The sequence below is a fragment of the Mus caroli genome, chromosome 11, assembly GCF_900094665.2.
Source record: "Mus caroli chromosome 11, CAROLI_EIJ_v1.1, whole genome shotgun sequence".
NCBI lineage: Eukaryota > Metazoa > Chordata > Mammalia > Rodentia > Muridae > Mus > Mus caroli.
The window spans coordinates 41,736,332-41,751,222 of NC_034580.1; the positions used below are offsets into that span (position 1 = coordinate 41,736,332).

The 14,891-nt window shown below is 41.8% G+C and overlaps 1 protein-coding gene across 1 annotated transcript in view; it reads right to left on the reverse strand.

Annotated features, from left to right (window-relative positions):
- Window positions 1-1,708: 1,708 nt before the first annotated feature.
- LOC110306328 (hepatitis A virus cellular receptor 1 homolog) overlaps window positions 1,709-14,891 on the reverse strand; it is a 22,383-nt gene continuing 9,200 nt past the window's right edge. Inside the window, exons 3-6 of the mRNA XM_021178496.1 lie at window positions 10,745-10,797; window positions 7,578-7,689; window positions 5,145-5,178; window positions 1,709-3,662 (exon numbers count right to left, since the gene is read on the reverse strand). Of these exons, the coding sequence (XP_021034155.1) occupies window positions 3,560-3,662; window positions 5,145-5,178; window positions 7,578-7,689; window positions 10,745-10,797 (302 nt within the window). The 3' untranslated portion in view covers window positions 1,709-3,559. The remainder of the gene's footprint in view (window positions 3,663-5,144; window positions 5,179-7,577; window positions 7,690-10,744; window positions 10,798-14,891) is intronic.

Below are 14,891 nucleotides of genomic sequence, written 5' to 3' on the forward strand. Positions count from 1 at the left end.
TTTCTCCAAGTATCCAAACACCCAATGTGTGAATGTTTGTGTATGTGTGTATGTATGTATGTATGTATATATGTATGTATGTGTATGTGTTTATGTGAGGTTTTCTAAGTTTGCTTGTTGGAGTCTTGCTTCATCCACCAAGTGTGTGTATGTGTGTGTGTGTGTGTGTGTGTGTGTGTGTGTGTGTGTGTGCTGTCTGAGCATTCATGCATGTCTCAAAGAGTCTCTTCCTGGCCTCAGGGCGTACTTTGATGACTTAAGAGAATTAAGCTTTGTTCCCCCAGAGAACAGTCTGCTGAATGATCAATAATCTACTCTACACCCCACCTCAGTTTACTGTGTAATGGTAAAACTGGTCTTTGATACCCAGACTAACCTGAAACCTGCTAAATCAATCTGTCTGGACTCTAGTTTGGGAATTTCCTGCCAAGCTCCAGGATTAGAGACCTGTACAATCTTAGCTGGTATTTCAACAGGGATATCTGCTGCCTCGCAAGTCACATAATCATTGGTACAGTCAGTCCTCCTCCAACAGGACAGCCATAGTTTTCCCTTTAAATCTGTGATGCATTACTTGAAGAAATCGACCCACCCACACCTCCCTCACCATCTTGTCTTCTCTCCCTCTCTGTCTTTGGTAGATGTGTATATAGTCAAGGGTGGTAAGAATGCCTATATTCCCTGCAGTTACATTCTACCTACCTCTGGGGCATTTTTGCCTGTGTACTTGAGCAAATGACACTGTCCTTGGTCACAGTGTGCCAATGGGGTGATTAGCACTAATGAAAGAAATGTGTTAGATTAGAAATCCAGCAGATATCAGTTAAGGGGAATTTCTACAAAGGAGATATGTCCCTGACCATAAAGAATGTGACTCGATCCGACCATGGGACCTACTGCTGCAGGATACAATTCCCTGGTCCAATGAATGATGAAAGATTAGAGCTTAAATTAGTCATCATCAAAGCAAGTGAGTAGACCTTTCGATATCATAGGTGTCCATCAGGATCCTTGTGGGTCATGATACTATAGAAACAGAGGATTCTCACATCTGACTTCCCTAGCTGCAGACCTTGGGGTGGGAAGGGAATTAAAAGCCCTGATGTCTGAAGGCCAGTGGTGTAGCTTCCACATGTTTTCAAACTCAAGGATACAGTCTACAGAAGGGGAAGAATGGCCTAGATCAGAGGTTTAAGACCCTGACTGATCATTAGCATCACATGGAGAGTGTTATGTTAATAAGTGCTCAGGTCCCACCCTCAAAACAGGACCATTATCATCCCTGAAGTCACAGTCTGAATTTTCTCCTTTAACACTAATCTCTGCCAGGTACAGGCAGGACTGTGAACCTCTGGGTTGTGCAAGTTTGTTGTGGAAAGTCTATCTGTATATATTCTTTTGTTTTAAGATTTATAGCACATGGGCTAGGAATGTAGCTTAGGGTAGACTGTTGACATTGCATGAGAGAGGCTGGGATTAAAAGTGTGTACCCCATTGCCTTGCCAAGCAAACCTTTTAGGTCACACTGGGGTGAGGGAAAGGTACCATGTGTTAGCATTTGGCCTGGAGACCTGGGTCAGGGCAGGTCTGTTGTTTTCTAGGTCTCTGTCTCCTCCTTCATCCAACAGTGATTATACAAATCTCTGTTTCACAAAAATGCCCCCTGCTTTGAAAATAATTTTGAAAAGCCACAAGTTTTACCAAATATCATCTGACCATCTTTTCATTTTTAAGAGATGGACAGCTATCCATGTCTTACTGTTGTAGGAATCTTGCTCAGATAAGAACTCAACACTACTGAAAGGGGAAGACAGGAGTTAGCACTGGTAAACCAAAGCCAGCATGGCTCCCAGAAGGCTTCCAGGATGGCTCCATTTGGTAGTCTCATGTTTTCATTCTGCTTTTCTTTTACTGAAAATAGTCTTTTCCATACAATCTATTTCTATTTCTCTGTCCCCAACTCCTCTCAGAATCTCCCCAGAACCTCTCATGCAAATCCACCCCCTTTCTCTTTCTCATTAGAAAGTAGGCATTTAAAGTATAATTACAAAATAAGAAATATGGGGCAAGTAAGCAGAATTTTACAGAAACATATGCCAGTCAGCAGGTTGTCAAGGTTGTCAAGGGCAACAGCCCATTGCTTCAGCTATTCCTTCAGAATATTCTGTTGCAGGTAACAGGTGAAGCTGTGCTTGGCAAATGGACATTACAACTGATTCTTTAAGTAAATAACTAAATACATAAAATACATCAATAAATCAGTATCTTCTTATTGGTCATTTCTACCTTCTTCTACTTTAGTATTTACAATTTTAAGTCTCATTAAGTTTTAGATATTTGTGTACTTATGTGCATGCATGCCTCTGTGTGTGTGTGTGTGTGTATTTGCCATTGAGGACATATGGAGACAGGAGGACAACCAGGAGCACCAGCACTCAGGAGGAAGAAATCTCATGTAAAAGTTAATACTCCCTTGAAAAGCAGGAATTCTAAACAATCAAAAAGGCAATGCAGATATCAATACAGCAGCCTTTGTTAATTCTTAGCAAAACCAGATAGTTTGTTGATTTTCAAACTGATTCACTATAAAAAAGATTTTGTTTTCTGAAATACATTTAAATATAAACATGGCCTGTGGACAATTTAAAAACTTAAAACTCTACATGAAACCAGCAGTAGCCCCAAACATTGTCCCACCTACAACAGGACTTCTCTAAGGCTGAGACCCCTATGCCCCCTCGCTCATCTTCCCTTCCATTTCTGCATTGTCTCCTTCTAGCTCCTAACTCAGAGCTCAGTGAGTGAGTCTAGGAACACCGAGCATCAAGGTGGAAGTGTAGTGGAAATAGCTCTAATGAACTCAAGCCTGTGCCCCATTATCTTCTTCACAGATGTCTGCCTGGTCCATACTCACCATGGTAGCCTCTCCTGGCAGAAAACACACATTGTTATCCTAAGATCAACCATAGTACACTGTGTCATATTTCAGGAGCCATTAGAAAGCATAGACGCCTCTAGACTCCTTTCTGTTTATCTACCAGACAAATTAATCCTGCAGATCCCATGACTTAAGCCCCTTTGGGGAAGGTGATGAAAAATAATGTTTTAAGTTACAATAAAAGAAAGGAAGCATGATAATGAAGTACTTCAAAATTAAGTCTTGCCCTCCCCACTTGCATTTATTTATTCCTCCCCCTTGCATTTATTTATTTAATTATTTACATATTTTAATTTTTAAATCGTATCCCTCTTTTCTTTATGGGTTTCGTAACTAAGATGAAGTCCCTTTTCTGCGTTACCAATGATTTTGTCTCACAGACACAACTTGGGGCATCTAAAGAACACAGGAGATTCTAAGCTGTTCCTGTTTGAGAGAATGCTCACCAGTGTGTGGTAGGAATGAGTACTATATGAACAATGACTAGGCCTATGAACAGCGAGAGGGCCACCCTCTCCACTGCTGCTGGCAAATTGGAACATGACATGAACTGACACAGAGAAAATATAACAGCATGGTCAGGTGACATTCTTTCTTCTGCAGTCTTAGGATGATGGCCCTTCAAATGGCAACTGGAACTTTGATAATGTCGACAGTGTCTACAGCTTCGGATTGCTCTGTACTTTGAAAAACTTCATTCTGAAATCCATGGAAGACAACTGAGCTGAAGAGAGAGTTGTTAAGAAAGGAACATGAAGGTCACTTTTCAGATCTGAGCAGATTCTTTTCATTCATGATTCAGCATGAGTGAATTTGGGGCTGCAGAATCCCCACTCACAGCAAAACTGTAACAGTGAATGAACAGTCCCACACAGAAATGTGGTATTAAGTCATAGAAAAGTTTGCTTAATAAACATCAGACAAACTAAAAAAAAATTAAAATTAAAAACCAAGTTCATATTAGCATCCATCCATCTACTCATGTAATGGAAACAGAAGTGGCAAGTTTAAAAGGCAGATATATAACACCTAGTGGAGTATTCTAATCAGGGTGTCCATTCTGGAACAGGACTAAGAACTGGGTGGCTCCTGTATTTTCAGCTTTGAACTGTGATCCTAAGGTTAGGAGGTGACCCATGCTACATCCCTGGTACCCAGGGACAGGCAGGAGAGACCCAGCCCCACACAGTGTTCTCTGACCTTCTCAGGTTCCATGGACTTTACACACAAAACCGCACCACTGCAACTACCGCCAAAACTAGTTCTCAACACAATAATTAATAAATTCTTGCTAAAGAAAAAAATGGTTTTGAAATCTGCATACTCTAATATTAACATAGTGTGGGAAAATGTGTGAAACAATAAACATTTCCTTTCCACGGGGGCTGGTTGTCTTGGAAACAACTACAAAGACAACATGCATAGCACACACTTGCATACAGTGCATGCACAAGACATCAGGCCCCACAGGGAAAGTCAATGATTTGAGAACTGCTGGGGTCTGGGTTCTAGCCTTTCCCATCTGCTGTGTGTGGAGCATTTATTGCAAATAGTCATGGTAGACTGAGATTTGAGCTTCTAGAGCTCACAGAGTAGCAAATCAAAGAAGGAAACAGACTAACCTAAACTCATGGGTGGGGTTTCAGCATAGTGGATTTTGTCACCTCTATACTGGCCATCTCTACCACTGAAATGTAGAACCAAAATGAGCATCTCCATTCAGCCACAAGAACACCTGTGCTGGGAGTTACAAAGAAGTGGGGACAAAGCTTTTCTGTGCTTGGGTCAGTATCATGTGTACAGGGATGGAAACAACATAGGGTCAGAAAGCTCAGACCCTGTGCAATGTGACAATTGACACAAAACAGTCTTCGGGTGATTATTTTGATCTCATCTTAGTATTTTTTTTGTAGGTTTTCTTTTTCTTTTTTCCCTCCTCATTGAAGGAAAGAGAGAAAATATTGTGGTTGGTGGGTAGGGAGGCAGTGCGATCTGAGAGGAGCGGGTGGACAGGAAGAAACATGGCCAGAATATATAATATAAAAAAACACTTTGACTAAAAATAAGTAAATAAAAAAAAAGAGAATGGGGAGAAGGAAGGGGTGAGGGAGAAAGAGAAGGAGACAAGGAACAGGAAGAAAGAAACCAGGAGAAATCTTCAAGGCTGCAAGTTCCAAAGCAACTGACACAAGCCGAGACAGCTTACCTTTCTAGAGTCTTCTTTTTTCTGTGTCTGCACTCTAAAATGGGGTCGGGGGAGTTGGGAGGAGTTGAAAGGAAAATTGAACATGTCATCAAAAACCGTTCATGATATTTTCTTCTAATCAGGGGCATTGCATCTGTTTTTAACTGAACCAATCATTCTCTGGTAACCATGGACCCTGTAGCATCCATGTATCTGTGTCCAAGTGTCTTCTCTGTATTCATGGCTTCCTGCATTCACCAACATAGCATTACTAACACCCAAGAGGGACATTGGTAAATAATCTTTCTCTGGAAAATAAGTGAAGAAATCTAGGTTTCTAAATTGGCTTGTGGAAAATGGACTCTCCAAGTGATGTGAGACACAAGGGCCTACTAATGGTCCCATCCATCATGACCCTATTAAAAGTGTCACTAAGGTAGCAGTTCAGGCATTGACTCCTTCCATAGTGTAACTCAGGAGATGTGTGCCACCACCTACACTTCACCCTACCCTTCCTGTCAAAGACATTGAAACTCCCAGGAACCACCCTTTCTCTGAGGAGAATAAAACCTTTGGACTAAGCAAAGGAGCATATTTATAGTATTTTATGCAATTTTTTTTTTTTGAGAAAGGGTTTCTCTGTTTAGCCCTGGCTGTCCTGGAACTCACTCTGAGCCCCGGCTCACCTCGAACTCAGAAATTCGCCTGCCTCTACCTCCCAAGTGCTGGGATTAAAGGCGTGCACCACCACGCCTGACACATTTTATGCCATTTCTATCCCCCTATTTATATATTATTTTACTTTTGTAGTCTAAAATAGCAATGGAATATGATCCTTCTGTCTCAGCAGACTGAATCCTGGGATAATAGGCTCTTACCACCAGGGCCAGCTTAAATAGCCATTATGAACAAGCAAGTTCTAAATGTTAAAGAGAAACATCCTAAAATATGACAGGCAAATTCTCATTTCCAAATTTCTGCCCAGTCATGTGAAACAGGTCAGGAATGATCTCATGTGTGGCATCTCAGAAGGTTGATGGCTCACATTCTTACCCAGAGAATGGGCTACATACACAGAAACACCGTGTGTACTCCCACAAGCCCTGTAGGAAAGGGCTGTGCAGGCCTGAGTGCCACCCACAACAACCTCTGTCTCAGTGTTAGTCATGCTGTTTCCCATCCAGCGTCTTATGTGCCTCCTCTACTAAATCTGTTCCAGAACATTCATCCCTGCTTTAGTATCATCCAGGGGACAAAACCACATCCAACGGCTAAGATAGAACAGACCATAGGTCTTATAATGGTCCCTTTTGTTCCAGATCACAATCTTGTACAACAAATTCTTATACCATAGCATTTAATTCGTTTTTCTTTAAAGATTCTCTCTGTCTCTGTCTCTGTCTCTGTCTCTGTCTCTGTCTCTGTGTGTGCATGAGTACCTGTGCACTAGAATCCAATCTGTAGGCATCCAGGGGGATATGGCTAGAGTCAGTTGAGCTGGAGTGGTACTCAGTAAGATCAGTACATGCTCCTAAGTGCTGAACCATCTTTCTAGTCCCACATTAATTTTTTCACAGAAAATATGATTTTAATTTTTTCTTGAGATGTCCAATTACTGAAATATAAAATGTATGCTCTGAGACCACAAGGTAGATGTGCTTAGATGTCCCATGTTGGCCTCTGTTTCATAAGTTCAGCGCCACCCTAGGATATATGAGACCCTGTTTCAAGGAGAGGAACAAACAATGGTATTTAGGAAAAGAACCACCAGAATTTATGCTTTACAGTTGTATGAAACAGGAATCTTTATGAGATACTGTAACAGTGGTCACTGGGCATGCTCTGTATTTTAGAAGTAATATCAGCACTTAGAAGGACCTAAAACATCCCTTGGGATCCAGAAGGGTCTTCAGTATGTATCTTGGATTAGGGAACACAGAGAAGTCATGTAACATGTAAACCCCACAGCATGTGGAATCACATGAGACAATCAGAGTGACTGAGAATCCCTGCTCTAGTTCCTTGGTCTGGGAAATACACATGAAACACACTGTCTTCTCTCAAATGCTACATAAGACAGGGGAAGGGGCATCTTGAAAGAGATGTGGAAAGACACCATTGGGCAAGAATAGCTGTGGAGTCATCACTTTCCCATAGTCAAAACCCAAGCTCAGATGCCATGGCCACTGCACTACTTTAGATCAGCAGTCTCCTAAGAATGTGAGGCCAAGCTCTGAGCTCTCAGACAGAAGCAAGGGACCCCTCTGCTTTAGAGTTAAAGGCCCAGCAGGAGCCCCACTGGGCATGCTGGCTCGGTGCATTTAAACTGACTTTGCACTCTGTTATAGAAGTTAAACAATTTGCTCTGCCAAAATTCCTTGGATTTTGTGCTTGTTTATGTCATGGAGACCCAGACTCATTCTTGCCACTAGGAACGTTGATAAAGTCACTCACTTATGATAGTCAGGACACTTGCAAGGAGGATCAGCAATGCAGCAGACACAGAGATTCCAATATAGAGGTCCTTAGTGGAGATCTTCAGGGAGGGTTGTGTTGGGACCACTTCCTACAGAAATATCAGTAATTGAAGAGGCACCAATTGAAATGGGCAGAAAACACATCCCATAACTCAACCTAGACTTTTCCTTCTATTGCCAGTGACTAGTACAGAATATGCAAGTATGTGGTCATGCACTCCTTGGTTTCCACTATTTGAGAGGCAGAGGCAGGGGCAGGGGCAGGGGCAGGGGCAGGGGCAGGGGCAGGGGCAGGGGCAGAGGCAGAATACCTGAGAGTATTGAGAATATAAGTATAAGAGTATAAGAGAATCTGGTCTACATGGTGTCTACATGGCAGCCAGAGCTATGTAGAGAGATCATGTGTTTAAAAACAACAACAAAAAAAGAGCATGCAAGTAGAAATCAAACAAGTTGAATTAGTACTAAGCTGTGAAGTTCAAGACAATACAACTTCAAAGTGTCTAGGAAGAGGATTAAAATGTTTTTCTATGTGACTTGAGGTGACAACAAGGTTGCTTATCTTGAGTGATTATATCTGCATTAATATATCTGCAGTAGGTTATTACTCTATTGAGAAAAGCAATGGCTGCTTTCTCCTTTGATCCTCTGATGTTACCAGAGTTTGCTCAGCTGAGTCTGATCTTTCTTCATAGACTCATAGATCCTACTTGTCTTATAAAATGCAATTCTGGATTCTCTTTTTCTCTTACCCTGAGACTGTGCCTTACTTCTCACTGTAGCCACAGCTAGCTTAAAACTCTACATGTAGATCAGGTTGGTCTCTAACTCAAAGATGCACATGCATCTGCCCCCTGATGGCTGGAACCAATGCCCTGGTCCTCCAGCCATGAGGCAAGATCTACATCTTTATAAAACCACTCATGAAAGCTGCTTATGGATGCAGTCTGATTAACGCCATGTGATCAGACAGAAATGCAAAATCCATCCAAATGCCCTGGAGCAGGTGACCACAGATTACCATGTACTGGAATAAGCATGAGACAGGCTGGGCATCACCTTAGGCCTTGTCGTACCTCAGCAATGATCTGCTAGCCCTAAGCAGACAAGTGAGAGATGGGTTCAACTGAGATCAGGTCTTTGCCCATGTATGAGCCTCATCATGGATCACAGCCCCAGCTTCTCTGCTTAGTTAGTGAGACCAAAGACATGTTAGCTCAGCTCTGTGTGCTCTGTCTCCATGGCTACAATCNACATGTTTAGTAGGACATTAGGTAAGTTACTCCCAGATACTTCTTGACAACTACTGTTGTGAATATAAAATAATGTTTGTAAGTTTTGAGACAGGGTCTCATGTATTCTAGGTAGGCCTACCACTCACTATGTAGCCAGTGTGATGAACTTCTGAGCCTCCTGCCTGCACCTGCTGAGTGCTCTACCCACTGAACATTTACTTTATAGCATTTCCTGGTTGTAAGGCGCAGTGGTGGCTGGCCTTTCTCATTCATCTTCTCACATCTTTTCAACCTTCCCAGGAGATGGAGTCTGGGAAGCTCATCTGCAGCTTCAAGAAGCAGGCTGCTGGGCTAAGCATGGCTGTGCACATCTGTGATCCCAGGATGACCAATAGAGCCAGGAGGGTCAGGAGTTCCTTATCCTTCTCAGCTCTGTAGGGAATTCAAGGCCAGCCTGGTCTCCAGGAGCCCCTGTCTCAAAAACAAAGAAATCAAGACACCAGCACACACAGGAGTGTCTCTGTGCCCAGTTCTCTATGTACTGTCCTCTCTGCACCTAGAGACAGCCTGACAGCTGCAGAGTCCAGATTTTCCTACTCCTTATTTTGTATTTAATTCTAAGTTAGTTCTTCTTGTTGGTAAAGACAACTGTGTGCAGTTAAAAGTGCTGAGGTTCAACTGTGTCATGCAGGACTGTGCTAAGTCCTGCACAAGTCTGCTCAGTTAACAGTACTTTCACAGTGGCATGATGGTTTTTTGATATTTCAATTAGATACACAAATATGATATGTTAATTTATTCTCCTTTGGTTAGCTCATTCTTTTTTAAACCTAAATTTTAACCATATAAAATAAATTGATCTCTGTGTCTTTACCTCCTCAGTTGTTTTATAAAGTATCATTTATTGGGTACAACTAACAAGCCTGCACATCAAAATGAACTTCCTAACATCCTTTTTAGATTCAATCTTTTCTTTTTTTTAGTGAATTTATTATCATATATTTAATGGGTGTTTTGTTTTGTTTTCGAGACAGAGTCTCACTATGTAACCCAAGATGCCCTGGTAGTGGAGGCTATCCTCAAACTTGGTATCTATTGTTTAAGCTGCCTCAGTCCTAAAATGAAAGCATAAACAACCATGCTTGCCTATTTTTTTTTCTTCTATGTAGCTGAGTTTTAGTCTAGCTATGTGGAATGGGATCATATCCAAACACCTTCTAGGTCTCTGTGATCCAGCTGGAACATAGACATGCTTTTAATACCAAGAGATAGAGACAAAGAGATCTCTGAGTTGAAGCCCAGCCTGGTGTAGAGCAAGGTTCAGGTAAAGAAAAGCTTAGGTGCAGGCATGCTTGTACTTGCCTTTAACCCCAGCTCTCAGGAGGCAGAGGCATGCACATCTCTGGTTCTAGTCAGCCAGTTTGGTTGAGTCAGTGAGTTGATAGGTGATGTAGGGAGTGGAATTCATGACAGTTCAGTTCATGAAGTTCACAGGCAATTTTTACAGGGACAGTTTTACAGAGACTAGTTGTACAGAGAAGATTCTAGACATGGCTGAAAACAGACCAAGCCAAAGAATGGGAAGGAGCCAGAAGATTAGAACAGATTGCCAGAGTTATGTAGGGCAACTGATTTCAGTCAGTAAGCCTGGAGAGGCTTTTGAGTCTGAATAGCTGAGTTAAACCAGCCAGGCAGAGGTCAGAAAGAACTAGGAAGGGAGAGTTTATTCAGAAGTAAGCCTCCAGGGCGACAATTACATAAGGCGAATACAAGTTACTTTTACATCTCTATTTCTTCCCTTTTTTGAGACAAAAGTCTGTGAACTAATTTGACAATGTGTCTAAAGGCAATATGATTGCAAGAAGACAGACATGAATCTCACTATTAACACACAAAGGGGTATGCTTACAGTGTGATTATTCCAAGGGTCGTGTGAAAATGTCACAGTGGTGCTCCAAACTGCTAAACAAGAATGGAAATTAATTGTTATTTTCAACAAGTCATATTTTCAGTACGGAGACTATATATATTCACACCAGCTTCTATTGAGAGTTCAAAGTTAATAACATAATCAAATACTATAGCATCCTAGCATCACACTAGATTCTTAACATTTTACTAAATTTCTCTAAGAAGTTGAACCTCTCTCTCTCCTCCCTCTCTCTTTGTCTCTCTGTATCTTCTCTGTCTCTCTGTTTATGTCTCTGTTTCTGTCTATCTGTCTGTCTGTCTGTCTCTCCCTCTCTCCCTGATTTTCCCTGCCTCCCTGGGGAAAGAGATACATGTATATGCCACGCTCAGCTACATATTTGGGTGAACCAGAGAACTTCTTTGTGGAACAGTTTAAGGTCCTACGTGAGCTGAGGATGGTAAATGCAGGAAGGCCACACATACATTGAAAAGTCAAAATGACTCCACTCAGAAGGAATGGAACTACCACAATATCCAATATAGCTTGTGTAAATTCTCACCTAACATTTATGTTCCTTGACTTGGATCAATATTACTTTAGAAATCACCTGTAATATGGTCCAAAAGCCAATGGTGTCTCCTATGATGTGAGGCTCAGGATGTGGTGTGGCAGGAGAGTCAGAGAACTCCATTCATAAATCAGGGTGTTTATGAGACATCTATTTTTAGAACAGATTATATATTGTGTGTTTTCTAAAATCTATATGCACATAATTCTCATTCTGTTGGGTGACAACAATAAACAGATGTTTACATCCTAACTGGGAGTCCCTCAGGTTCATTTTATTCTTGAAAAGGCACTCATCAGGTGGTTATACATGTCTAATTCTACAAATGACAGACATTTCTGCTGGCAATGAACATGCAAAATGCCCATACAGTACATGGAAATACTACAGGTCTATGGAAATCCCAACTACTTGTAAATCTCATTACCCAGCATGGATAAATTTGGATAACTTGGCCCTCCTCAGTTACCATATTCCTGTGTTTATATTTTACACTATATGAGCCCTTCTGAGGAGGCAAAGGCTCCTCGGAGTGACTAGGTTTAGGTAACATCTGTAGTCTAGGTTCTGTTTGTGACTTAGGCCTCTAAGTCAAACCTTCCAGAAATAAGAGTAAGTGACTCAGTTATGAAATATGATAAAAATTTTAATTTAACACTGACAGGCATGGTAGCAAATGCTTTTTACCACTAGGGGCAGAGGCAAAAAATCTCTATGACTTCAAGGCAAGTATGGTCTGCAAAATGAGTTTCCTGCCAGACAAGTTGAGATCCTGTCTCAACAAAACAAAACTCAACTAGTAGCACCCCAGCAGCTTATGCTATTTAGAAATGATATAAAATGCCATTGTCATTTCTAAATCTCAGTTTTCAATTAAGTCGGTAACTTATCCACGTTCTCTAAACTCAGCCCATGAACCCCATCCTCTTAAGCACCAAAGGCTAAGTATTGAAACGTTCTGTCAGGGCTGGAGAGATGGTTCAGCGGTTCAGAGCACTGACTGCTCTTCCAAAGGTCCTGAGTTCAAATCCCAGCAACCACATGGTGGCTCACAACCATCTGTAATGAGATTAGATGGCTTCTTCTGGTGTGTCTGAAAACAGCTACAGTTTACTTACACATAATAATAAATAAGTCTTTAACAACGAAAAAAGAAAGGTTCTGTTAACCCTGAGATAGCCTATTGTTTATAGTGTGTGTTAGCCACCTGGAACAAATTGTTTGGTTTTGATTTTGGTTTGTTTGTTTGTTTGTTTTTTGTTTTGTGTTTTTCTCTAAAATCAGAGTTGTAACCTAGAGCCCTCTGCAAACTCAGGTTGTAGCCCAGTCCTTCAGAGTCATCCTGGTTGATATTCCCACAGGCCAATAAGAGACAAGGAAACCAATACCTACTATCAGATTGCTCTGAGAACAACAACAACAACAACAACAAAAACCACCATGATCCTTTTGTCCCTCAAAATCCAGTCCTACTCCACTGATGGATGGGTTTTGGAAGCTTTAAGTCTCCCTCTAACAGCTACCTCTTCACTTCTGGATGTAGAAGATTTGAACCTAATCTTGTCTTTGGATGTCAAGCTTTCCCCCATTTCTAACAATCTATCAATTGCTATTAAGTGTAAATTCATATGTTTCAGCATTTGAAATACAAGCATTATGGTGTCGGCAAAGGATATGCATAATTTTTTAAGTTAAATTGTGTTCATATGTAAATGTCACCTGTGTATGGGTTTCTGCATTTAATTGCAGATGCTTATGGAGACCAGAGACAATATGTCCCCTGAAAGTGGGATTACAGGCTGCTCAGTGTGGGTGTCTGGAGCCAACCCAGGATCTCCTTAAGGACAATACTTGCTTTTGGGTATGGAGCCATATCTCCAGCCCACGTGTGCACATTGCAAATCACTAAAGACTATAAACTCAATGTATACAGTATCAGAAAAAAAAAACTTTTACATTTTTTTGTCTATACAAGTATTCTAAGTTTCTTGAAGCAAAACTTTAGAAAGCATCAACTGCCCCTAAAAATGGAGACTGAAGTCTTCTTCAGTGAGGATTTGAGTGTAGAACAAACCCACCAAACATCTTTACCCAAGACAGGAGGCCTGACCCTAGAATTAGAAGAAACAGCTTCCAATTCAAGTGAACAGGGACAGAGTCAGACACTTTCGGTCTTCGATTTCATAAATTCCACTATGAACTTTCTGACTCTGTGTCATGTCCTGTCATGATTCAACAGGGACAGATCACAGCTATATCAGTAGGAACTGTCTGAGAGTTGAATACTGCATCAGAAAGTATGTAGTATACTGCTCAGTGCTCAGGAAACATGAAATGTTAGTGCCACTCTACTTAGGTCTCAGCTGGATGGCATGATTTCAGAATAGATGTAAAGCATCCAGAATGTCTCTTACCTGACCCTAGCCCTCAGCCACTCCTTAGTTTTTCATCAGAAAGTTATGCCCCACTAACCCAGATCCCTACCATCCTCATCACCTATCCTAGATCAATGATCTACCTAGGTCTGGCTAGTAGTGAATCTCCTGGAAGTCTGATAGAGATGGGTGTCTTCCATCTTAAGCTCTTGCACAGCAGAGATTGCACATAAAAAGGCTGGGGAATCACAGGTATTATGAAGCTATTGTTTGGATCCAAGTTAAGAACTGTTCACCTAGATTGTACTTTTAAGACTGCCGTGCTGGAAGTGGTGGCGCACACCTTTAATCCCAGCATTTGGGAGGCAGAGGCAGGTGGATTTCTGAGTTCGAGGCCAGTCCGGTCTACAAAGTGAGCTCCAGGACAGCCAGGGCTACGCAGAAAAACCCTGTCTCGAAAAAACAAACAAACAAACAAACAAACAAACAAACAAACAAACAGACTGCCTTGTTGTCCTGTGTGTCTTATAGCATCCCATGAGAAGGACTCTGAGCCCTGGAACGCATAGGTTTCACCTTGTTTGTGAGTACGCATGTGTGCAGTTGTTGGAGAAGTGCTATTCACTATGTTTCTCTTATACTGGGAAAAAAACCCATAGAAAACTGTGTCTACTCTCTATCCAAAAGTACTAATTCTTTGTGTTGGGCTTTGCATGGGAACTTTCATGGGGTGACTAGGTTAGTTAGCCTTCAGCTATGATGCAGTGCTGTATGCTGTGTCCTCCCAGGACTGACTGCATTGAATATGCTGAGCCTGTAATTTGTGGGTGAAGTCAGTCATTTACCAGTGAAAGGTACAAAATCTCTTCCAGCCCCCATACCTTCTCTATATCACAGATGCTTAGAGACATCTGAGGATCTGACTCCTGCCATTCATAAAGCGTTTCCATAGGAACCTGGGCTCTGTTCTCATCTCCATGTTGTCAGTGCAGCTGCCTCCTATGGGTGAGCCTGTCTATTCTCACCCACCCTGCCATATCCTTGTTGGTCACTGACAAAGAACAGAAGCTTAGGAGAGGAGCCTTTGCCTGGGTGCAGCCCCTCACTGCTGTGCTATGGAGCAGGGCACAGCCTCTCATTGCTGTGCTATGGAGCAGGGCACAGCCTCTCATTGCTGTGCTATGGAGCAGGGCACAGCCTC